Source organism: Propithecus coquereli, unplaced genomic scaffold (assembly GCF_000956105.1).
Source record: "Propithecus coquereli isolate 6110/MARCELLA unplaced genomic scaffold, Pcoq_1.0 Scaffold8, whole genome shotgun sequence".
NCBI lineage: Eukaryota > Metazoa > Chordata > Mammalia > Primates > Indriidae > Propithecus > Propithecus coquereli.
The window spans coordinates 16,306,277-16,331,799 of NW_012154173.1; the positions used below are offsets into that span (position 1 = coordinate 16,306,277).

The window sequence follows — 25,523 nt, forward strand, 5'->3', positions numbered from 1 at the left end:
AGAAGGAAGTTCCTTCCAAGAAAATCAAGTCCAGCCCTTCATTCATAAAGCTCCAGTTACAAGTGCTTGGTGAAGTTCCATGAGTACAGGCTAGGATGTCCCCAGAAAAGGGACAGATAAATCAGAAACAACACCATCCTCCAGGCAACCAGGCCTCGCCAGCGCTCAGCTCCATTCAGTGGCCGTGGGTCTTGGGTCTCCAACATTCTGGCTCTTTTTTACTGTATCACGTTACCACTCCACATTAGAAAGATAATTATGTCTTAATTTGTGGGGTTTCTAATGCTTAATCTTGGGGTTCTTGGCATTCAAAGTTTTCTGGGCTAGTCCAAATGATTAGAATCTCCTCAAGTAACCCTATGAGGGCTGAGGGCCAGGTGGGTGGGCTCTTCCTCGAGCCCCACGGTGGGGCAAGAGCCACGTGGCAAGCCAACCAGATGTTTAACTCACTCGGGTCTCCTGTCAGCACGCTTCCCGAAGAGGCTGTCTCCCTTGGTTGCCAACATTTCGAGTTGCCACAAAGCCTCTTCGGTAAAGAAGAGAGCTAATACTGAGTGCCATTCTCTCTCAGTTTTTCCCTCTGAGACCGCTGCTCAGCCTCACCATCACAATTAACCAGGACCCCGACTGTCTCTTTATGACACCATTTAAAAGATGCTCCCCTGGTTCCAACCACTGTTGGTTCACACCATCAGAATAAGCGCGCACTTTCCAAGTTGACTCTGAGGCCGCCATGCGGTGACATTTGCCGAGCCCTTGACATGTGCCTCTTACCCCAATTTAGCCATCACAACAACTCTGTGAAGAAGGTATTATCATCCCTACTGTAAAATTGAAGAAATTGAGGGACAGGAAGCCTAAGCAACTTGCCCAACATCATATAATTAAGGGGCAGAGCTAAAATTCAAACTCTGAAATCTGTTCTATTAAGGCATATGCTATACTGCCTTGAAAACTCTGGCATACCTATTAAAATTATTCTAAATATATTCAGACTTCATATTTGTAACTGCCTGGACAATGTCTCAGAGATGAGAAAAAGCCATTTGGAATAAAAATCACTGTTTTGAAAGTACAGTGAATTTGTTCTAACTGTAAAATCATTGGAGGATTTTATTGAAGTTGTTCAGATAATGGAAATGCTCGATATCAAATATTTGTTATTCAACTTACAGCAGTTTCCTCTGGACAGGTGTTCATAAAAAACAGGGTTATTTCTAGACCTGCCAGCCTGTCTTTGGGAGGGCCTGCCCCTTGGGTATCAGTGACATAGGACAAGTGCCACTGGTAAGGACTACAAGAGGGAGGGACTACAAGAGGTAAAGACTACAAGACTACATTTTCTAGGGATGAAAAAGGAAAGTCAAGCACATTTTTTGAGTGGACTTCGCCACTCCCACAAGCTGCCCACCTCCTCAGTCCCAGCCTGTCCCAGAACATCTTTAGGCCTGGAAAGGCAAGTGAAGCTCCAGACCATGCCAGGCTCTTCCAGAACAGCCCAGAAGTCCTCTGCCAAGCTGCAATCCAGAGCTCAGGGGATATCGTAGGCTGAGCACTCTCGAGCAGCAGAGCTAAAAAACCTCACGGTTCCTTCACGCACCATCAGCCCACAGCACAGAATGAAAATGCCACTCCCCTTTGACACAATTCAGACCGTCCTTTTGTGACTAATAGTCATTCTCAAAGCCTCTTGCATTATCACTGTAAATTCATGTCAACTGCATACATTATTTTTAAAGGATAACAAGGAGTCCACTGTGTGATTTACCCAAAGCTCAGCAATGCTCCCGGGCTGGTCCTGGGCCAGAGGCCTCCCTAGGCCAGCCCTGCAAGACATTCCATGATTAGGGACAAAATTAGACATGTGCAAGGAACAGGCACTACTACCAAAGGGCAGGCATCAGGGCCCCAGGCAGGGAGGCAAGGTAATTATGGAAGGACAGTGCCCACCCCAGGGGCTGCTCCATTTCCCATCCCTGAGGAGTACTTCGCCAATCAGAAAAGGGAATCCTTTAACAACAGCTCCCCACCCCCTGGCCAGGAACCACCCCTGGCTTCTCTGAAAATGTTTCCAGGCAGGTGGTGAGCAAAGCCAGACAGGGAAACAATGAGCCCAGGCAGAGCAGGAGACGCAGGAGCTGCATCCTGAATGACAGAATTCAGGCGCTTTGCAAGGCAGGACCATTTTCCTCTGTGTTGTCCTGCCTTGCAGGCTGGCAAGAAGCTGAGCCTCTGGGATTTCGCCCACTGATATGGACCTGGCTCTGTGGGAGATCACCTCAGCAACTACAGGTGCACGGGATGGCCATTTGTGGCAGTGTCTCTGTCCTCAGGGACTCTTCAAACAGAAAATATTGTGTCAAACAGGAATCATAAAATCAGAGACCTCCACAGGGCTTTGAGGCAATCCCTACATCTCCAGATGAACCACCTACACTGATCTAAAAGAGCCATGCTTATGCGAGTCATATTTATTCATTCATTCTTGATTTTACTGGTCATTATTAATGCAAATGTCAGACTTAATAGAAATGTGAGATACAGGATTATACAAGGAAGTCATTGAAAATGACCTGTGGTCCCACTATTCACTGCCCTTAACCTTTCGGTGTTTTTCTTTCCTGATTTTCCCCCCATGAATGTATAGGAGGTTTTATATGAATATATAAAGTCATGCACCACTTAGCAATGGGGATATGTTCTGAGAAATGCATCATTAGGTGATTTCATCTTTGTGGGAACATCATTGCATGTACCTACACAAAACTAAATGATACACCCAGACTGTATGCTCTAGCCTGTTGCTTTTAGGCTGCAAATATACTGTGTGTTTCTGCACTGGTGAGCAATTGTAACACACAGTATTCATTTATCTAAGCATATCTGAACATAGAAAAGGTAGAATAAAAATACTGTATTATAATCTTATGGGACCATCCTGATATACGTGGTCTGAACAATTGACCAAAACATCACTATTTGGTGCGTGATGTACTTTCTATCGTGTTGTATATGAATGTTTACATCCTATACAGTGTATATAAATATATACTTGCTTTGCTTTTTCATCTTATTTCCTTAAGATAAGATCCCAGAAGTGAAATAAACAGAAAAGGGATGGACACTTTTAAAACTCCTGCCAATTTGCAGCCTCATCTTAAAGCCCTGCAGGGAGTGATTACACACCCTCCTCTAGTAACCTGTCAAAATACTCATAAAAGTGTGTCGTGCTGATGAATGTTATTATCAGTGAGAATGGGGTAATGATCCTGACCTTCATGCCCTGGAAGTTCTTCCTGCTATAATCCCTTCCTGCACTAATCCCTTCTGCCGAATTAACTTCAAACCTGTTCCTTCGTGTCTTGTTCTCAGTGAATAAAAACAGTGATTCCTATTGTGCCTCTGACTGGCTTCTATGAAGCCGAATCTCTCCCCACCCTCTTGGTGTCCTCTGATGCTGGCCAAAGGGAGGCTGAGTCATTTGCATTTGCTCAAGGCCCAAATGTGACCCACAGGGCTTTTCTCCTGTGTGCATTCTCCAGGCTGCCCATTCCAGACAGAAAGCCTCTTCCTTCCAGGAGACATCTCTGATAAAGGCGTGAGATTACCTCATTCACCCACAAGCAACATGCTCCTATTTATACACTCAACACTCAACGTGGGACTGCACTGGACTGCTGATTCATGGCTTAATGATTGAATTGTATTTGCCCTTTATCGTAAATAAGTACAAACAAAAAAAAGTTCATATTGTCCATTTCTGAATCTCTTTAGGCTCTTCACCAAGAGAAAACTTGCCATCTAAAAATGGATCCCAGATTGATCATAGATATTTTCAGGAATATGAGTGTGGAGAAGAAAGGAGATTGATTTTAATGATGTGTAAATCTAAAATGAGATAATTATGGCTAATGTCTTGAAGCCATCATTTAGAAAATGGCCTTTGGCTTTTAATAGAATTTGTCTTTCTTTCTTTTTTTTTTTAAGACACGGTCTCACTCAGTTGCCCTAGACAAGTACCATGGCGTCAGCCTGGCTCACGGCAACCTCAAACTCCCGGGCTCAAGTGATCCTCCTGCTTCAATCTCCCGAGTAGCTGTACTACAGGTGCACGCCATGATGCCCAGCTAATTTTTCTTGAACTCCTGAGCTCAAGCAATCCTCCTACCTCGGCCTCCCAGAGTGCTAGAATTACTAGAGTTTGCCTTTCTAATGCTAAAGTAATAAGAACAGTATTTATCAGACACCACATGCCAGTCACTGTATTAAGCACTTAGCTTCTGCTTAGTTACTTTATTCTTCACAGTAACTCTATTAAGTAGGTACTAACATTGTCCCATTTTCACAGAAGAGAATTGAGAAACTAAATGTCCTGTAGCAACAGGAATGGATCTTAAAAACATAATGCTTAGTTTAAAAAAAAAGTGAGAAGCAGAATGAGAAATACAACACAATACCATTTATACAATTAAAAGACATACATATAAAACAATACACATTTTTTAAGAATACAGACAGAACATCAAACATATCAGAGGAGTTATCTATGGGGAGGAGAACAGGAGTGAGAAATGGAGATAAAAGGAAATAAATAGTAACAAGAGAAGCCTTGCACACAGCAATGAGAACAGTGTGCCGTGGATGGAATAGGATAACATCTCCACCCTCGGTACTGAGGTCCAACGAAAATAACGAATGACCTCACGGCTTACAGCAGGGAGACAGTAACAGACTTCTCTGGCTGTTAGAGGCAGGGACCTGGATTTGAACCCAGGCATCTTGCACCTGCCCCCCCCCTGCAGCACAGCTGTAACTAGTCTGTGAATCTTCAGTTCCTCAAAAGATATCTGCCACACAGCTAAACCTCTTCAGGCTTCCACATTTCGCCTTAAGTAATTACATGGTTCATTCGATCTTGAGGGGAAAGTGGATTTGCTCTATTTCTTATATGCCAAGTTCAAATGTGAGCTAAACAGCCAGGCATTCATCCATTCATCCACCAACTTTTTATTGAGTGTTTATTATGTGCCGGGCATTGGGCCGGGCAGAGGGCAGAGATGAATGAACCAGAACTTTGGCCTCCTGAGCTCCCAGATAATGAGTCATTCTCTAACCACTGTCAGACAGATCTTTCTCCTGATGGCCCCTGTGTAGCGCTGCTGTTAGAGCACAGATGTGCAGCTCAAACCTGCACATGACTTTCTAAAGCACTAACTAGCATTCCTTAGGACAGTTTAGATTTCCACCAGGGAAGTTTGCTATAATAGCAACAGCACGGATTTCCATGACCAGAGGAATTGATTTTTCTTGCAGCTAATCTTTCAAAAGGAGTTGAGCAAGAAGGAACAACACATGCAACAGCAACTCTAGTAATTGTGGTAAAATCTGTCTCATTGACTCATGTCATCACTTCTCTTTCTGTGCCAGGAGGTGAGTATCTCAGAGACATACCGGGAAGTAGGCCATTCTATAAGGAAAGAATGACATGTTGGAATGGAGATGTTTCTTGTGGCACTGATGAAGCCACAAACCCCCAGGAGCTGCAGGCTTGGTTGAGACCCCCCTGGGAGTCACCTGACTTACCTCGATAATTTTACAGGTGTCTTCCAGCTGGCTGATCACTCCCTGGACTCTATCATTGGTTCCCACAAGGACGGCGATGCCATTGCTGAGCTCAGACTAAATGAAGAGAAAAGAAGAACTCAAGATCCAGGGGTTTCCTAGTCACCATTGATTGTGGACAGTCATATTTAATAGTATTGTCCTTATGTGCTCTTAGGGTCCATGCAACCCCTAAGGAGTGACAGGGAGGCTTGGGAGGCCTATGAACCTTCCAGTATTGCAAGCAAACTTTTGTATGTGAATTCATTTGTGCGGGAAGAGGTTTCGTAGATTTCACCACATTCTTAATGGAAACTCTGTTAAAAACATTAAGAATACTGAATTATAGGCCACTGAGAATAGCACGTTCAAGCTAAAGAATTCTAAGTATCGTTTGTAAGTGTAACGGAGCCTAGTATATGACTTTAGGGACCCGAAATAATTATTTGCCTAGTGTAGCTCAGGATCAGTTTTACTCGGGCAATATATATATATAGTAAATATTCATTTATTCGACATGTACTTATTATGGGCCTACTATGCTAAGAATATAGCGTATAATATATACACGCAAACACCCACACACTAGCCTAAGTCATTACAGACTTATAAAACTAGAACATGCAACTGGTTCTAGGGGGAAAATGTCAACTTTGAAATTCCTTTTTTCTTTTGCCCTGAGAAGCTATCCTATTGTTCATATTTACCCCCTTCCAAGGCTGGCTTATAGAGCCTCGGGGAGCACTGAATGGGGACTTCAGACGCCTCTGTGCTTGGTCCAACTCTGCCCCTAACTTCTCTATGACGTTGGGCAAGACGTATTAATTCGGACCTTAATTATTTCACATTTAAAGGAAGAAGGTTAGGCCAGAACACTAATTATAAAACATTTTAAAGCTGCAGGACCCTTTCTTCCAATGGAAGTTAATATGGAAACCTGTAGGTAAAAGTGAAGCTGCTTTGGCCAAATGGGATGTGGAACAAACAGTCTGTCCTGTCCATCTCTCAGGAATCTCCAGGGCTCTGAGGCAAGAAGTGTGAAACAGGTGTCATCTAACTTGACTTTGGCGGATGTGGGGAGAGAAGAAGGGGGAATAAATTATAAGTGGATTGAGAAATAAATGTAGATAACTTGCAGAATCCTGCTTCTTTAGCAGGTGGTGGTTACTGGTTGTAACTGCTGCCCAAGGGTCTGGCTTCCAAATTTGACTCCAACTCTGATCTCCACGGTGAAACCCTGACGGACTGTGGAAGGATGATTCTAACTGAAAGCAGCAGGAAGGTGGAGCTGATCAAATCCTCAGCGCCTGGAGCGGCTGCACCGCTTGGAGCACCCAATCCCACTTTCATCTGCACCAAGTGGGTCAGCTCTGGTCCACTTGTGCATGAAACCAGGGTGGCAGGTTGGTGCTGTGCTAACGGAGACGCTGTCCTTGGTCAGGATGAGGGGCTGTGGCTGAGGCCCTGGGGTAAGGGAGATGCACCTACTCAAAGGGGGCCTTTTAGCAACCGGCCCAGGTGGCATGAGGACTAGCACAAGGCAGTGTTTTAAAGCTGTTCTGCGACCACACGTCCTTGTAACTCTCCCTCACTAGGAGTGGGGGAGAAAAAGCCTTGAGGAGGGTAAAAGAAACCTTTCATTGGTGAACGAAGGAAAGCATTCCGTGACGGGGGTAAAAAGCTATCCTTTTCTTTCCATAGTCTAAGCTTCAGATAATCTTGAGCACTGTGAGCTTTGGCTGGGTCCCCTAACACTACTCATCTTCAGCAACCTCCAAAGGGGGCAAAAACAGCGACCCTCTCCTGCACCCTTCCTGAAACTCGGCACCTCTGCCCAGTCCGGCCTTCCCCGCAGCCCTCCCGGCACCCAGCGCTGGCCACGTGCCCAAGCAGGGAGCCCGTCACACTGGCACCTGGAAGGCGCTGCCCAGGGGTGGGGGGGAGAGGGGAGTGCGGCCCTTACCTTCTGCCTCTGGAACACGTGAGTGAGGGGAGCCACCTGGCAGTCCTTGTGTGCGCCGAACACCTTGCACAGGGAGCAGGTGGGCACCTCGCAGTTCAGGCAGTAGATGTTGATGCGCTCCTCGTCGTGCTCCTCGCACATGGGCTGGTCGGACTTCTTTTCCGGCCTGGGAGGAGGCAGGCAGATAAAAGTCAGTCAACTCGCACTGGGGCACAGCGGAGACTGGTGATCCGCTCTGCAACTCTGTTCTAGAAGACTCCCAGGGGCCCTTTCTTGTCCCCGGAGCCCACCAAATTCAGCTTCCCAACGAGTTTAGCAGTGGCGTGCTCACAAATCTCTAACCACCTGCTTGGGGCTGGGACCGGGACATGGAGACCCTGATTAGTAGCATTTGCCAGTTTCCGTGGTGCGTTTCCATTCTGGCCGATTTCGAGTTATTTAAGATTTGGGAACCGGCTAGCGAGGTTCCTGAAAGTCAAACCCTGGGCCCTGGCGAGCCGTTGGGAGCGCGCTCCAGAGCCGTGTCCACACGCTCACGAGTTTCTCAGGAGACACTTTCCGGTTATGAGCAAAGAAGGGGAGATGGCCGATAACTAAATCTCAAGTTTGCACAGCTTTGCGGAGGAGCTAGATCCTGCTCCTCCAGCCTCTGGCCGCAGGAAACACTTTTTCCACCTGAAGGCGTCGCTAGCGGGAGCCGAAATCTTCTCATTGTTGGTCTGGGAGGTGCTGGTCAGAAGTAGCTGTGTGTAAGAGGGAGGTGTAGCCTCCTTACACAAAACCCGGGAATCTAGATATGTCCTATCTGAAGACTGAGGCTGTTAATAGTTTTCAGAAGTATTTTAGGAACTCAAATCCCAAAGCTTTCCTCATATTCCCAAACCTACAGTTATTTAGAAACATCTTAGATTTGGGGCTACATTTTGTTAGTTGCTCTAGAGGAACATTGTTTTTAAACTGCAGGTTTTTATGGTCCATGAAATCAATTATTATGGGCTATGAAATCAATTTAGGGGGTCATGACCAGCATTGTTAAAATCAAAATAAAATAGAATAGCAAAAGTATCTATAAGTCTGTGTATATATATTTATGTATCCATCCATATATGTAAGTGGTCACTGGATCACAATGTACAATGTACTTCTTACTGTGAATAAAAATGTTTGAACACCATTGATACTGATGCGTGGTACCATGTAGCTGCAGTGCCAGAAAGAGAACGTCAGAGAACGTGCTGATGTATCTCTCTATGTGGCTAGGTAGAAGTCAAGTACTTGAGGTTGGGCTAAACGTTGAGGGAAGCCCTGGTCTGATGAGGAAATTGCATGGACTTCCAGTTTCAAGACTTTGGAATCTGATTTTTACAGAAGGGATTTCCATCTGGTCTTGTAGCAATGTGCTTTCCATGAAGTCTATGATCTCCTGACTCGACCATATGCTTGGAACCCAGATAAGGCAAGTGAACTCCACAATTGAGAAAATTATCCCCCCTCTCAGGTCTGTTTCCTCGGCTAGAATGCGAGCTCCCTGAGGCAGGGGCCATGGAGTGTCTTCTGTTTTGCTGGAGCCCCAGTACCCAGAGCAGTGCCTTGCAGAGAGGGGGGCTCAGCAAATACTTGTCGAATTAGTAAGTGAGAAGGTGAAAGGGAAATTGCCCTGTTAGTGGACAGTATTCCCCATGCTCTAACATAGCAGCGCCCAGCTGGTGACGGGGTGGGAAATATAGGGAAAGCCCGGGGTCACCTGGCACTTTGCAAAGGAAGAGACCAGACAACATCCTGAAAACTCCATTGATAAATGACAACACCCTCTGGAGGATTTCTAGAGATTAAGACTGGCGAGTTGGTCTCTTCCTGGTCAAAGGCTTCTCCGCCTCGAAGCCCTCCCCTCCCGTGTATCTCCACCTTGTGACAGGTGCGGGTTAAGCAAGAGTCTGCAGCACGTTTATTGGAAAACAGCTCGGGCTGTGCTTCTGCAGCTCTTTCTCTCTAGACATTTCCTGAGGGCAGCCTGAGCCCCACACGTTATTCTGATGTCAACAGCTGTGACTAGAGACAGTGTCATAGAGCACAGGCCTCTGCAGTCTATGCAAACATTGAAAATGGGGAAACAGCCATAAGGCTCTATATTTAGTTTGTGATTTTTTTTGTCCCAATGGTACAATATGAACTGAGAACTATTTCCCATATTACTATTGGGTTCTTCTTATTTCGTTTGCTACCCAGGCCCAGAGGCACCACCCACTTATAAATGAGTGTGTAATGAAAACCTCTGTACAACTTAAAACATACAACAGACTGGAGACAAATAATGGCATGTAGAATAAAGATGTGAAATACGTATTTATGAAGTGAGAGTGGCCAAGCTCACAGTGGTGGTCAGGCCAGAATGAAGGATTCTGTAGCCTACTCTCTCTGGTCTCTAAGGTTGCCGGGACCACTCTAGGGTCTCCTGAGGGGTGGGCATCTGGTCTTGGTCAGGCAAATCAGGCAGTACCTTTGTCGTCAAACTGATCTTAAAGCTTCATTCCAGCTCAGCTTCTCTGTGTTGTGGCTGTGTGACCTTAGGCAAGTTACTTAACCTCTTTTGGTCTCAACTGTTACTCACATCTAAAAATTGGACTAAGGGTCTTCTAATTAAACATAGCAGAATGAACACAGGCATTTATTTATTTATTTATGTTTTCTGCTGAAATCCCAGTAAAATGAGAGTAATGAAATAAAGAGGTATAAATCAATGAGGACAAAAAAGTAAGCAAGATGACAGCAGAGAGATGTCAACCAAATGTTGGAAATTAGGAACATTTGGATGATGTTTGCATCTCAGCTCTTCTAGGTGCCTGCAGGGAAGGAGCCTACGAGAAGCAAGCTGACTTGAGCCATGGAACCCTGGAAAGGCTCTAGAACTGCAGGGGCCGGGCATCCTGAAGGCAGAAGTGTGGCAGAAGCTGAAAACAGGAGGACTTTGTGCACATTTTAGGAGATTACTTGAGGATGTGCTCCATGAAAACAAGAGAGTAAACCAACAAAGAGGGAGACCTGGGATCCAGAAAGCAAGGAGTTCAACCCACGGAAGAGTAAAGGGAATTTCCAAGAAGAAGGCAAAGCCCAGCCATAGGAGGGCCCAGTCCTAATCATCTACTGTGGAAAGTCAATAGATAATGTCTCAAACTGAAAAATCAAGGGATAAGAGCATACCAGTAGTACATACATGTCGTTGGTGATAAATAGCAGAAAAACCACTAAAAGAATTAAAAGTGATTGATTCTGGGGAGTAAGACTTGGGGGTGAAGAAGAAGTAAGCCTTGTAGTATTGTTTTAATTTTTTAAATTATGTATTTTAATTACTTTGATTAAAATATTAAGAACCTTTAATAGGGTAATAATAATAATAATCACCACTTCACAGGATTGTGGTGAGAATTAAAGAATGCCCATAATTCATGTGCAAAGCACTGTGAATAGTGTCTGACACGTAGCACATAGTCATATAGTAGTTTTACTTATTCTATTTTAAAGTTAGTAATTATTATGTTAATTACTAATATTAGCCAAAATAGTGCCTTCTCTTGCCACTGCCCCCTGCCCCCAACCTATGGCTAGTTCAGCACCATGCAGAATTCTAGATAAGAAGGCCAGGTTTTGTGGAGACCTACAGTCTCTAGCCTTTCTGTGGGAGGTCAGAGTTGACCACTACTTCACAGTTCGTTGACATCCCCTCCCACTTTTGTTGCTGCCTCCAATGACCAAAGCTGGGCTCTTCTTACTCTACATATCCAAGGTTATTCCAGAGTCTTCTAATAGACTCTGGGGCTCAAGGTTCTGGTCTGGCAAGGCTGCCAGCCTCCAGAGGACAACTGGGTTTATGCCCAGACATGTGGCTAAGCCCTCCGGGCAACCTGTGGTTTTGCTACCAAGTAAAAATGTTCCAAAGGCAAGTCTCGAGTTCAAGAAACAACAGCATAAGAATTTAAAAATCACAGAAACACTCCTGGCCCAATAAGCTATGCACTGTATTGTTGGAAATTTGGTTCATTGCTTTTATGCAATTTGCTTCCCAGCCCCTGGGTACTATTTTTGGCAGTTGCAACAAGCAGACTTTGTAGTTAAGGTAACAATGGGTTTTACTAATGCTACAAATTTCAACATCTCCTCTTCTCTGGATTTCATAACAAGTATTGTTATTTTTTTACATTTCACGTTCCCGCTGTGTCAAATGGCAAAACAGAAAATTATTGCAATAAATGGAACATGTAAGAATATTTGTGGTGTTACTTAATTAGCTGGCACCTATGGAGCAACAATTCTGTGCAAGGCACTGTGCAAGGCACTGTACAAAGCACTGAAACAGTTATATAAACTCCCTTAATAATTGGTTGGTTATTAATTGGCTGCTTAAGTTTTTAAAGAGACAGTGGGTGTATTTGTATGTTAAAGTCATGAAATACAATGAGATAATATCTGGAAAGTAACAACAACACTGGTACTTTCATTCTTGTTGAGATACTTCAGAAGCAAGGGAAGCAGCTGGCTGCAATCTCTGCAATATGTCATCAGCAATTCTTTTTCTTCCCCAAACCCGTCTGTATCCTGGTACTATCTAATTTAGTTTTGGATCTTAAGCAGAAACTAATAACCATAATAATTACAATAATTATGTTAGATTTATAGAACAGCTCTCCTTCCAAGAGTGCAAGCCTCTTAAAGCCCTGCAGATGTTCAACAAATACATGTCCCCTAATAGAATCACAATGAGGCCATTTCTAGATGGTCTCAATGTGCTATCAAGCTTTGTGGACTGGACTGACCTGTACACAGTTGAAAAAAGGGCTCTTCACACCGTGCCTTCTAGGAACAAACTCCCGCTGTGTTGTCTCTAGGACAGGAATTCTATAGCCAACGTGGTTCATGATTAAGAAGCCTTTTTTATTTTTTAAATGAGTGGAGAGATATATATACACACACATATATATGTGTATATACATATATGTATATGTGTGTATGTATATGCTTATATATGTGTGTGTATATGTATAGAGCATATATATATATATATAGAGAGAGAGAGAGAGAGAGAGAGAGAGAACTAGGAACTGGGCTATTTTGGAAGATGCCAAAACTTAATTCCAAAACTTAATTTTCTATTAAGTTTCATACTAGAATTTTTCTGCTTTGTAGGATCTGGAGCTACAAAGGACCTGTGAAGTGCAAAAATAACTAAAATGTATGTAATACTAGTCTTTAAGGGGGGAGGGGCAGCATTATGCCTCCTTCGGCATCACCATCTGGAAGGGATTAGTGCTAATGAGTCACGTCAGTCTTAAATTGATACAAAAGCATGGGCACCAGCTTCCTTCTCTCTTCCCATGAGCGACTCTCAGTCCCATTGGGAAGGACTGACTTGGAAAAGCATTTTCCTATAAAACAATCAGTCCGTGATTGGCAAACAAGCATTCAGTGTAGCAACCCATTAAAACAAACAAACAAACAAAGACAAGCCTCACATAGGTTTGACACACGGAAGAGGGTTACCTCGTGGACTCCTGTTTGTAGATGTCAATGATATTTTCCACCAGCAGGTTCCTCTGAAGTCCATATACCCCATGTCTGTCCAAAACCACTTCGTGTCTACAGGATGGGCAGCGGAATCGGCCCCCCGACGCCACAGTGGTGCCTCCTCTGGTGGGCAAGTACGGGTTAGAGGCCTGTTCTTGCCAAGCAAGGAAAGAGGAATTGAGTAATGCCTCAAGGCAGCTTTTCTGAGACTTCTTTTCACTCTCTGTTACTACAAACAACATGAACTTCTATTTTAAGTTTGCTATAAGATAATCCCTCAGAGCCTTATCAGCAAGTGGTCCTGAAACGTGGGCCAGCCCTTATCCAGTCATCCGCAATGTGCCATTGTCAGTATAAGGTGCTTTGCCAGCCAACGTTTTCATAACCAAAAGTTCCAGCCAGAAACTCCATATTAATGTCTTGGGCAGTAATTCATTTACAACTTTAAAACAGATTCTATGGTTTGGATTTTTTAATAAACAAATGTGATTCTTAGTATTAAAATAAAGCTAGATATAGGAGTAAGGAGAAGCTGGATAACAAAGCACAAATCAAATCATTAAAAGAAATCTGTTTTTCTTGAAAATAAATGTGGCCTTATAAAGTTTTCTAGAGGAGTTCACCTCAGTGTTAAGCACTTGATTCCAAGAGGAGGGAATGTTTTCCATTCCCCAAATTCCAAACAAACCTACCTGGAAAATATCACTGGCACATTTCCTACACAGGTTATGCTGACAAGGGAGAATGACCACGGGTTTTGTGAACATCTCTAAGCAGATGGGACAGATGAGTTGCTTCTCCAAGTTATCCATGGTCTGCTGCTCTTTGGAAAAAGACTTGTAATTCAAAGATGCGCTCATCTCCTGGCCGTCCCCGCATACACCGCCAGGGAAAGGGTGCTCCTGGTGGCTTCTGCAAGTGTTTCCTGGAAATAATTCCGAGGATTGTGTGATCAAGTGTCCTTTACATTTCTCTCGGTGGAGGACATTGTTTCAGGCCCTGGTTCGGAGCGGGTGCTGGAGCTGTTTTTAGCAGCCTGTGGTCACGTGGCAGTGGGCTGACTTGTCCATATAAGCCAGTGACAGGAGGATGGATGCCGACAGCTGATGGAGAGCAAGAGTCAACATTCTTGCCCAAGGGAGGGAAGCGAGTGGGTGGGAAGGAGGATTACAAACCCCATTTAGACAGAGGTTGTGAGGACCAGGAGCTGGCAGTTGTCAACAACAAATGCAAATGTGCATGCCTGGTCACGGAGCCGTGCCCTCTGTGAGCACTCAGTTAGACCTTGGTGATGGCTTCCCCAGGAAGGGGCAGAATGCAGCCCGAGAGTCGGACTGTATAACAAACACCATTTCTGTCCTGAGAGTTCAGGGATCTAGTCACCACCAGTAGCATGATAGCACCTCCTTAGGTGAAAACAAACAAAACAGATCTTGATCGATGGTTATCCTGGCTTCCCAAGGGCAATCATCAAAAAAGACTTTTTTCATGTTATATATTTCATCTTTGCCAGGGTTGTGGTCTGCGGAAAATTCCAGTTTAAGAGCTGAATTCAAATCATTTCACCATAAAAGTGTACACACACACACACACACACACACACACACACACACAAAGTTCAAACACCAGTTGATGATCCCATTGTTAAAGAAAAAAAGTTATATAATGAAACTCTAGCAGGCCCTTTTCTCTTCCACATCGCTTTCCTCCTCCCTAGGAAGCTAGGAACCTCTTTCATCTGTACCCCTCCACCCCTGTACACATACCCAAAAACAGAAAGAAAATTTGACAGTCTTTAAAAATCTAAATTTAGTTTGCAACAGTAATCAGTAATAAGGCAGCAATTGGCACAGGGAGGGGCAGGGGGTAGCGGCAGAGCTATTGTTTCATTTTGCCACACATCGGGGGTCAGACACGAGTGCCATTAACAACTGAAGTGAGGATGGAGTCCTGCTTCCATATCTGTTTTATCTGCCTTGGAAATACCTACACTCCTTTGCATTTGCCCCTTCCTACAAGGTGATTTTTTAAATGACAGTTTCCCTAGTCATTTTTTATATCCTTGGTCTGCTCTTGAGTCAGAAAGATTAATTCTGACATTGGCCAGGATTTTGGAAAGCAACTGTTTAGCCAATGTATATCGTATTTAAAAATGTTAAATCAGATCAAAAATGAAAAAGAAATCCATGTCTATTTATATGTGAATAATTTATACCTTTATTTCTCATTGATTTTTAAAAACCTTGGACAAGGAACATATTTTGTTAACATATCCCTGGTATAAAGTTAATTACCAGTAAAGGGTAGGTCAGTGTGACTAGTTATGTGTGATTTTAGTGTTGTTTGCACGGACAGCTTATTAAGAATCTAATAAGATCTATTAAGTAATAATAGGTTCTATGTATTCATAAACATTTCAGGGATCTTTGGAGAATTCTTTTATTCCTTTCAATATTTATTTAGCAATGACAGTGAAGAAGGGAACTGGTGAAAATTTTTACTGAGTAAGTTACTCGAGTTCACCTAGCCTAGGCATTTAAAAGTGTTTATCGTTACATGGGCTGTGGGGGGAAATCTGAGCACAATGCGTGAGATATTTCCTAGGAAAGACGAAGTTTCGACTGTGAAAGTCAAAGACCTTGCAATCTAAGGAAAAGCACTTAAACTAATAATGTACATTGTAGCAGAGTCTGTTCCTATGGAAGGAATTCATTCCCTTAAAACACGTTCATTGAGAATTTATCATGTTTGTTCATTGCACAAGGCTCTGGGAACTCAAAGATGAACAAGACACAGGTCATCACCCTCAAGGAGCTCAGCCCAGTAGTGGAGGGAGAAAAGACACACATAACAGAACCATAGCACAAAACAAAACGTGCTTCAGACACCTAACGGGTCCGATAACTTTGACTCAAACCGTACAAAAGCAATGTATGTAACCAAAACGTTTGTACCCACATACTATTCTGAAATTTTAAAAAAATTAAAAATTTTCTAAAAAAATGGGATCCAGTGCTGCAAAATTTCTGAGTGGCTTCCCACTCGGAAGGGCTGCATGGTGGGGGAAGCGTTGGAGCTGCTGCGCCGAGGAACTGGGATGGATGGGTGTGCAGGTAAGTGGGGCAGAGTCGGGGCTTTCCAAGGGAAGGCGCAGAAGCAGGGACACGGAGGCACAGGCGTGCAGGGACTCTCAGAGCACACGGAGGCTTGAGCTGCAGCGCAGGCAGGCTGCCGACGCATCGGCAGGCCAGGGATACTGGGCTCAAGAGTTTTTAACACGTAATAAATTAGGCAACAGGAAGTCATTAAGTTTCTCACAGGGACATTTCCGAAAGAGCAGTGGTGGGTTAGATTGATCCCGCAGTGGCGATCGGGGCGGTTGGGCACAAAGGTGAGCTGGCTGATGGCCAGATCGGAGCCTGTTGCCCATAGTTCAAGTGACAGGTCATGAAGCCCTGGCCCTGGCGGTGGCAGTGGGGAAGGAAAGGAGGAAACGGACTCTGGCGCAGCTATGAAAGTGGAATCCCCGGGGATGACTCAGATGCGGAGTCCGACCAACACCAGGCGGTGAGAGGCTGCAGAGTGAGTCAGAGACAGGCTTCTCTCCGGCCTCTGTGTCTACCTCGCTTAGCGGTCTTGGGACGGTGACCTCACCTAGCAGGATTTCAGTTCATTCATCTATAAGTAAGTGAGGTCCATAGCCTCACTTAGCAGTATTTGTAGAAAAAAGTATCTCTGAAATGGTATTAATTTTGAAGTAGAAAATTCCCAGTTGGATTATTTGATGTACAGTTGATCTCTAGCCTTCTCTTTCTTTTCTCTCTGTTCCTTCTTGCTCTCTGCCTTCCATTTTTCCTTAGAACTGTCCCTGGGGGAAACTAGCATGAAGCCCACAGGAATAAGAGCCAAGTTGATGAACAGCATGCTCCTTCCCTCTTCATGCTCTTTTCTCCACTCCTTACTACCCCTACTCTCAGAGACCCACTGCCTGTGGCGTGGGGTGGCAGTTGGGAGAGGGACACGGGCAGAGTGCTCTGCTCTAGGGAGGAACTAGATTTTAGTCTACTCCCAAATCATTTACAGAGTCCAGGAGATGGGGAAAATTCTGGAATTGAATCAGAATCTAAGTCGTCTTCAAGGCTCTGGAATTTGGTTTGGACTTCTCCACAGGGACATGAAAACATGTAAACTTTAGACAAATTAAATTTAACAGAGTTTAATTGAGCAAATTGGACAGGCTCCTGAACCAGAAGTGATTCAGAGTGACTCCAGGGCTGCCTCATGGCTGGATAACATTTATGGACAGAAAAAGGAAAGTGACATGTAGAAAAGGGAGGTGAGGTACAGAAGCTGGATTGGTTACAGCTGGACACTGGCCATATTTGAACCTGGTTTGAACAGTTGGCCACCTGTGATTGGCTGAGGCTGGGTCACTTGTTACCAGAATAGGTTACAGTCTGTTTACACCTCCAGTTAGGTGATGGTTCATTATGTACGTAGAAACCTTGAGGCCAAACTTAAAATATGTAAGGAGGCAGCTTTAGGCTAAACTTAACACAGCTTAGTCTCCTACAGAGGGGTGCACGGCCTCCCCTTCTCCATCCCCTGTCCTCACCACACACATAGGACAGGGGCTGGAAACCCCTGGGAGTGATTACACAGGGAGCTGCCTTGGTCAGAAGCTGCAATTGTCCCACATTTCTGAGTCCCACCGGCCTGGAAAAAGAGTATGTTTAGATACATTGAGAAACTGAAGCAAAATTAGCGCCCCTCTCCCCTCCGCCATCAGTTTCCCAACATTTCCCAGATAAGTCTGGGGAAATGAGGTGGGTCCCTAGGAAACTGAGTATGCACCTAACAGTGGATTTGGCACTAAGGGGTGACAACAAAAAGAGAGGGCTTTTGACCTCTTTAAACCTCTAGCTGCCAGGCCAAACGGAATCCAGTGGCAATGCATGGGAATGAAACGTAGGCCTGCAATGCAATTCTGACACCAGCAGTCTGGAGTTAGGCCAAACTTCACAAGTTAAGGGCACAGTCCTCCATAGGGCTTTCCTCACTGCAGACACCAGCAGCAAACTCAGGGGTTCCAGGCCTGCACTTCTGATCAATTGATTACAAATTTGGGGGTTCCCACTACCCCCTCAGTTTGACAGTTTGCTAGAAGGAGTCAGGGAAGCATATTTATGATTATAGCTTTATTAGAGCACAAAAGAATACAGTTTAGGCCCAGGCTAAAGAAGGATTCCACAGGGATAGGTTGGGGGTGGGTGTCCCAAATGTGAACTTCCATTTCCTTTCCCAGTGGGATCAGGATTCGTCCCCCTCCTGGCACATGGAAGCATGGCAATGCACACAGAGTGTTGATATCCAGGGAAGCTCACCCAAGCTTCTGTGTCCAGAGTTTTTATCAGGGTTTCATTACATAGGCATAATTGATTAAATCATTAGCCACGTTGATGGAACTCTACCTTCAGTCCCCCTTGCCTCCCCTGAGGTTAGGTTGATGCGACGTCAGCTCAGTGCCCAGCATTCTCATCACAAGCTTGGTCTTTCTGACCCCCAGCCGGAGTCATCGCATTAGCATAAACTATCAGGGCCCACAGTGAATAACAAAGACACACCTATCACTCAGGAAATTCTAAGGATTTAGAGGCTCCTTCTATAGGAACTTGGGACGAAGGCCAGCCAAATTCTTTATTATACAATAAGACCTCAGTGAGTTTTTCATCTCAGAAAAGGAGAAAAGGGGATGCTAAAATTACTTTTACTATGATACCACCACAACCAATATAATAAATATGTACCAAGTACTCGTCATTTCATATAATAGCTCCCTGTATTAGGTATTATTATCTCCATGGAGCCAACTGTGGCTGAGCGAAGTTCTGTGACACAAATCAAAGACATATCTTTTGACCACAGAGCCCTTGACCTTACCTACTAAGCTCCACCATACCCACAGAAGGACACTGGGCATTAGAAGGGCATTAGAATTTTCTCCAATGATGGATATGTTCTATCTCTGTGGTGTTCAACCTTTGGCCACCTGTGGCTACTGAGTACCTGGAATGTGTATAGTACAATTCTGGAATTAGATTTTAAACTTTATTTAATTTAAATTTAATGGAAAATGGCCACATTTGGGTGGTGGTTACCATATTGGACAATCAGCCTTAGGACCTGAGATACAAAAAAACCTTGAGGGAAAATTAAAGTGTATATGAAGGATTCTCCAGCAGGAACTGGGTCACCTCTTTTGGTAGATTTTGTACTCTCTGGCTGGGTGATGTGAATCCCTGCTGGCCCCAGAATTGTTATAAGAGCAACACCAACTCTTGTCGGAGCATTCCAGGAACAGGAGGCGTTAGCAGAGTCCCAAGGAGTCAGTGTTAGGAGTGCTCCCTTTCCTGAGGATTCCACAACATCCTTGACATTTCATTTACCCTTGTTCTCTTTGTCTCTTTAGCACAGATAATAACAAGTCCATGTAACTGAAAATAATCCAGGCGCGTAAGGAGCTATTTGTTCATCAAACAAAATAAAAGACTTACGGTCAAATGGAGGGTGGAGCCAAAGGCAAATAAAAAATAGGGCTTAAAGCAAAGCAGATGGCAGACAAGAGTACAGCTCTGGTGAAAGAAAACAGGATAAACTGGAAGACTTATTTTGCTTCTGGCTCTGCCTCTCAGGTAGGGAAAAAGGAGAAATCTTGCTTTCTTATGCCCAGTGGAAGTAAGAATGTTGGTGGCTGACTAAATAATTAAAACAGAGAAAGAACAGCAGATGATGTGCATGTGTAGGCAGAGAGTCGGGGATTGCTGAAGAGGGAGGTTTAGTTAGGCTGGAAAATGAGGGCATGAGTGGACCAAGACTTTCAGGTCAACTCCAGCAGCAGTTAAATCTGAAAATTATTTTAATCTCACTCCAGAACAAAGGCCAACACCTAATCTTGTGTAGACCAGGTCCTCTTAAATTAAGACAATGATATTGTTAATTCTTCCCTGCAATATCTATCCATCTATCCACCCATCCATCCATTTTTTAGTGGGAACACCACACGTGAACAGTGGAGAGAAAGCTGTACTTCATTTGGGATTTAGATGAGCTGGTGTTCCAAGCACCAGGCTCTATTTATCAGTCCTGCCAGATATGACCTGTCTGACCCCAGGAGACATACATGGGGGTATCATGTTATTTCCTTTGGTATCCTAGAGCTCAGGGTGTGGTCCAAAAAAAGCACTTTCTGGCCTTTACTTGGCTTAGGCATTGCCTCTACATAGCATCTTTAAAACTTACTCCAAAGAATACAGTCCAGAATTCTCTTTCCAGTAAAGGAATTCTTGACATCTCCTTATGCTAAGGACTTGATTCATGACATCTACAAAATATTTAACATTTTCCTTCTGTCTACATTGGAAGACTGCAATAGGCAGCTAGGATATGTGATTTTAAAAATTTTAAAGAAAAGAAATATTTTACAAAATCTAAAATCAAAAAGAAATGAACTAAGTTGAAAAGCACTTCACAGAAGCTAACACTGTGGCATTTCTTTCATTAGATAGTTTGCAAACTTCTAGTTGATAGCTTTTTCTCATCTTGATAATTACTCCTACTTCAAATCTGTTGTTTATAGGCTTTATTTCATCATAAAGATCTCTGAGGAAATGTTAGAAAACTAACGTATTTTACTCTTCTCTGAACATTTCTTGGCATAATTCACATGCCAGGAATAAGTAGCAATAGTTTTCAACAAGTAGCAAATACTTTAGCCCTGGGTCTTCCCAACAGCCCATGTCTGAACTCCTCACATTGGCTCCATCCTCACCACACACACCATGCTCCACCCCCCTCCATCCCAGCGTCCTAACTGATTTCTCTGAATTCACTCTTCTCCCGAATCACTCCTTATTTAAATCCCATTAATGGTCACATTGCCCCTAGGATAAAGACAATTAATCCTCACTGTGGTCCCTAAGGCCTGAGGTAGTCTGGCCTCTGTCTGTCTCTCTGACCTGGTGAGTTGGCGTTCCAAACACCAGGCTGTGTCCAAAGAAACAAGATGTGAGTGACAAATATGAGCCATAGATATGATTTTAAATTTCCTAATAGCCACATATAAAAAATAAAAAAGATACAAATACATTAATTTTATTAATATATTTTTTAACCTCAAAACATCTAAAATATTATCATTTCAATGTGTAATCTATATTTTTAAAAAGGAGATAGGTGTGAATGGAGACAGTTTTACTTCTTCCTTTCCAATCTGGAGGACTTTTACTTCATTTTCTTGCCTTATTGCACTTGCTATAGCTGAAAACCCAGAAAGGACATCCATGCCTCATTTCTGATCTTAGGAGGAAAGAATTTAGTCTTTTACTATTAAGTACAATGTAAGCAATCTGGTTTTTGTTGATGCCCTTTATCAGGCTGAAGAAGTTTCTCTCCCTTCCAAATTGCTGATAGTTTTTTAAAATCAGGAATGGATGTTGAATTTGGTTAAGTTCTTTTTCTGCAACTGCTGGAATGATTATAAGATTTTTCATCTTAGTCTATTTGATGTTATAAATTACATTGATTTTTTGGATGTTGAACCAGTTGTGTATTCCTGGGATAAATGCCACTTGGTCATGATGCATTTTCCTTTTTATATATTGTTGGATTTAATTGGCTAAAATTTTGTTGAGAATGTTTGCATCTATGTTCATGAGCCATATTGGTCTGTAGTTTTCTTTTCCTGTAATGTGTCTACCAGGTTTTGGTATCAGGATTATATTGACTACATAGAATGAGTTGGGAAATACTCCCACTTCTTTAATATTTTGGAGGAATTTGTATATAATTGGTATTTTTGTTTTCTTCTTTAAATGTCTGGTAAAATGCTCCCATCTGGCACTCACTGGGTAGTGAAGGCCTTGGTGCCCTGCACCATGACAGACAGAATGCTCTCTTGGACAGAGCCCTTCCTCATTCCAGAGAGACCAGGAATGCTAGGTGGGGAGGAAGTGACATTCCAGAGCCTAGGCCAGATTGGGACCACTGAAGCCATCTGGGCCTGGTGTTTTCTTTATGAGAGAAATAAATGAGTTAAGACATGTAAAGAACCTAGCACAGTGCTTGGCTTATAGGAAGTGCTAAATAAATGTTAGCTGTTAATTTTTAAAAGTCACCTATATTTCCAATTAAAAAATAATAATTTATTACTTCAGCAAATCTAGAAAATAGTTTAGGATTTTAAGGAAGAAAAAAAAATCACAGTAATCCTACTATCCCAAGGTCAGTACTATCAACACTTTAATGCATTTTCCCAGTCTTTTCTATAGATGGTTCATGCTTGTTTACATTGTTATTGTTTATATTGCTCTGTACCTACTTTTTTTGCTTAGCACTTGATTATTAACGTTTCCCATGTCAATATAAGTTCTTAATAATTTCAAAGGCCATATATATACCATTGCATGGTCATACCATAATGTATTTAACCATCATTTTGTATTTTTAGGATTGTTCTTTCTACCTTCCCTACACAGTAGATCCAAGTACCTCTTTCCTGCACTTCCATTTATGTCTATATAAACACACATGCAAACCCTCAGAATAATTCCCCCAGGCTTTCACTCTATGTATGGTATGCTTACCAGGCCTCTAGGTGCTGAAGTGTGCCCCAATCTCTGCAGTTTGCCCAGAAAATGACACTTTATGTTTATGTCCCTCCCTCTCTTCCTTTCTTTCCTTCCTTCCACGCTGATGGCAGCTAACGTTTATTATGTGTTTACTATGTGCCAGGCACTGTACTAAGGGCTTTACATGTTATATCTTAATTAAAAGTAGGTACCATTATTATTATCCCTATTTACAAATGAAGAAACTGAAGCCCCAAGATGTCAAGGGACCTGCCCAAGATCATGCAGCTAGGAAGTGGCAGAGCCAAGAAAGGCCACCAGGTTTCCCAGCCCTCCTGACTAGCCACTACACAATACTGCCTCCTGATTTAGACCTTTGAACTTTTTATGTGAATTCCTTCCCTGCCTCGGTAGCTGACCCTGAGATGTTTTCTGGCCCAGGCCACCTGCCCCAAACATGTGTCCTCCCCTCTGGTTTGGGGTGCATTTCTTCCTATTTCTTTGACTTATTATTCATTTCTTGCTCTTTCGGTCACATTTGCTGGCACCTCCCTTCAGCCAGCTAGAACACCCATAATCCCAAACTAGTAATTGGGACATATCATCTGATTAAAGGATTCTTTCTCCTACTTTAAAAATTTGTTTTTATGAACATCATGATGTTATATTTTCAGTGACTCACCATACATTCAATTAAAAGACTATTGAAAATAATAAAATGAGGTAAAAATGGAGACCGCCCTAGAATATGAAAGACATAGCAGTGAACCACAGCAGGTCGTACACATAGGTAACAAAAGAGTACAGGTTGCCTAGGACCTTAAAATGAACAAAGAATAAAGAAATATGATTTATTTATTGCAATCCTCAAAAAGGATAATACAGTATTTTCGCCTTTGGAAGATTTGTGTTTCCTCTGGTGAGAACTTCAGGATGACTTCAATAGCTTTTTTGTGACTGTATTCTAGAAAATTAGGATAGATCGAATTTATTTCCAGAAAAGTCTTTGTGTGTGCTCTGCCTAATCTCTGAATATTTCTCAGAGTGTGTGTATGTGTGCTTGTTTTGCTTGTTTTGCTTGTTTGGTTTTGTCTTGTCTTTGTTTAACAAGACTGTGCTCAAGGGCTGCCCTAGATGGAACACTTTTTTTCCCTCCCAAGTCATTCTCTCCCAGCGCTGGCCTCTAGTTAACTCTCCACAGCTACTTCCCGGGAAGACAACGGCACTAGAACCAATCGTCGTCCAGCAGCAACCCCCTGGGTCCAGGGCCTTTCTCCATCTCTTCACCTCTCCCTCATCTGCCTTATCATATCCGCCTGGGATCTGCCCAGAGCCGGGCACCTCACCGTGCGGAGCTGAGATGCAGCGCAACAGTCTCGCTTCCCCGGCTCAGCAAACGTTTAAAATAATCAGCGTCCGTTTCCAATTTCTCTGTTTCTTGTTTTATTTTTCCACCTGTGAGTCCCCCGGAACTATGGGCAGCTTAACCTCAGACGGGACCCTGGAAGTGCAGACATCAATCACAAATCATAAAGGAGCCTTTAGGGACAATAAATGTGACGGCCATTTGTGAAATAAAAATAACCAATTTAGTGAATTTCCCAAAGAAAACGGGTCTAAAACTTTAAAATTAGGAGGATTAAAAATAGAACCCAACATCCCACGTGCGGGAAGTTTTACAGAGAGACCTGGAGCTCTCCCTATTCTTCACTCGTCTGGTGTCCTAACGTTTAGCTCTGATTCAGGCTGAGAGAATCGAAAGAAAAACCACACTGGATAAGGAAGAAAATTGGAGGATGCGGGCATCGATCCCGCTACCTCTCGCATGCTAAGCGAGCGCTCTACCATTTGAGCTAATCCCCCACCGCTGGGCACGGCTGCCTGTCTGTTCCTCTAGAGAAGGGTCAGAGCATTGCGACGTGAAGATGGAATTTCTAGGTCATGCTTCGCAGCCAAAGGCAAAGTAACAAAATAAACGCGCCTCTCCTTCGAGCCGGAATCGAACCAGCGACCTAAGGATGGCCGCGGGCACGCGCCTACAGTCCTCCGCTCTACCAGCTGAGCTATCGAAGGGAGCGGGCGGGGACTCCAGGTGCCAGTTTATCCCCACAGCCCTGTTTCATTTACTAGACTTCGTGTGACTTGTGTTCTTTTCCGGGTTCCCAGGTTTCTGGAGCACAAGATCTCTCTTTCCACGGACCTCACGCGGCCGGAGCGAGCCCTGGGGTCCCTGACGATGCCCGGGGCTCTGAGCAGAAGATCTCCGCTAGCCGCAGGGCGTTCGTCCCCTCCTGTGTGATTTGGGGGCCTGGGAAATGCCACAGACGGCTAACGAACAAGTAGAAGCCGGTGCCCCGGCGGAGCGCAGACACACACAGCTGCGCCTGGAATCTGCCCGGGCGCGTCCCCTCTTGGGGAACCGCAAAAGACTTCGCCCGCGGGATGCCATAGGCCCTCACTGGAGCGAGAGAGCGAGACCTTCCAAGTGGTCGTTACGAGTACTTGGAGTGGCGTCCGTGGAGAGAGCCATAAACCGTTGAAAACTGCGAAAAAAGGTGCCTGTCTCCTTCGAGCCGGAATCGAACCAGCGACCTAAGGATGTCTCCCGCCGAGGAATATAGCTACAGTCCTCCGCTCTACCAGCTGAGCTATCGAAGGGACATGGAGCACTTTTGTGTCCCCTGAGATTCAACACATAATAGCCAGAATACGCTCCCCATCGGCGGGGGTGTGCACGGAGCATGCGTAATCCCGGGAGCCGGGGGACGAAGCGTGCG

General features: G+C 43.9%; 1 protein-coding gene and 3 non-coding genes across 7 annotated transcripts in view; all 4 read right to left on the bottom strand.

Moving 5' to 3' along the window:
- Positions 1-14,348, bottom strand: part of TRIM55 (tripartite motif containing 55) — a 43,867-nt gene extending 29,519 nt beyond the window's left edge. For all 4 annotated transcript variants that reach the window (XM_012663136.1, XM_012663133.1, XM_012663134.1 and 1 more), the window contains exons 1-4: positions 13,813-14,348; positions 13,097-13,269; positions 7,565-7,730; positions 5,584-5,679 (exon numbers count right to left, since the gene is read on the bottom strand). In XM_012663136.1, the coding sequence (XP_012518590.1) occupies positions 5,584-5,679; positions 7,565-7,730; positions 13,097-13,269; positions 13,813-13,980 (603 nt within the window). In that variant the 5' untranslated portion in view covers positions 13,981-14,348. The remainder of the gene's footprint in view (positions 1-5,583; positions 5,680-7,564; positions 7,731-13,096; positions 13,270-13,812) is intronic.
- Positions 14,349-24,536: 10,188 nt separating this feature from the next.
- On the bottom strand, positions 24,537-24,609 carry TRNAA-AGC. Its single transcript has one exon. It is a non-coding gene; the product is annotated as a tRNA-Ala (tRNA).
- A 121-nt stretch (positions 24,610-24,730) lies between these two features.
- Positions 24,731-24,819, bottom strand: TRNAY-GUA. The gene is given in 2 exon segments: positions 24,731-24,766; positions 24,783-24,819. It is a non-coding gene; the product is annotated as a tRNA-Tyr (tRNA).
- A 491-nt stretch (positions 24,820-25,310) lies between these two features.
- TRNAY-GUA lies at positions 25,311-25,404 on the bottom strand. Its single transcript has 2 exons — positions 25,368-25,404; positions 25,311-25,346 (listed from the first exon to the last, which is right to left on the bottom strand). It is a non-coding gene; the product is annotated as a tRNA-Tyr (tRNA).
- Positions 25,405-25,523: the final 119 nt, after the last annotated feature.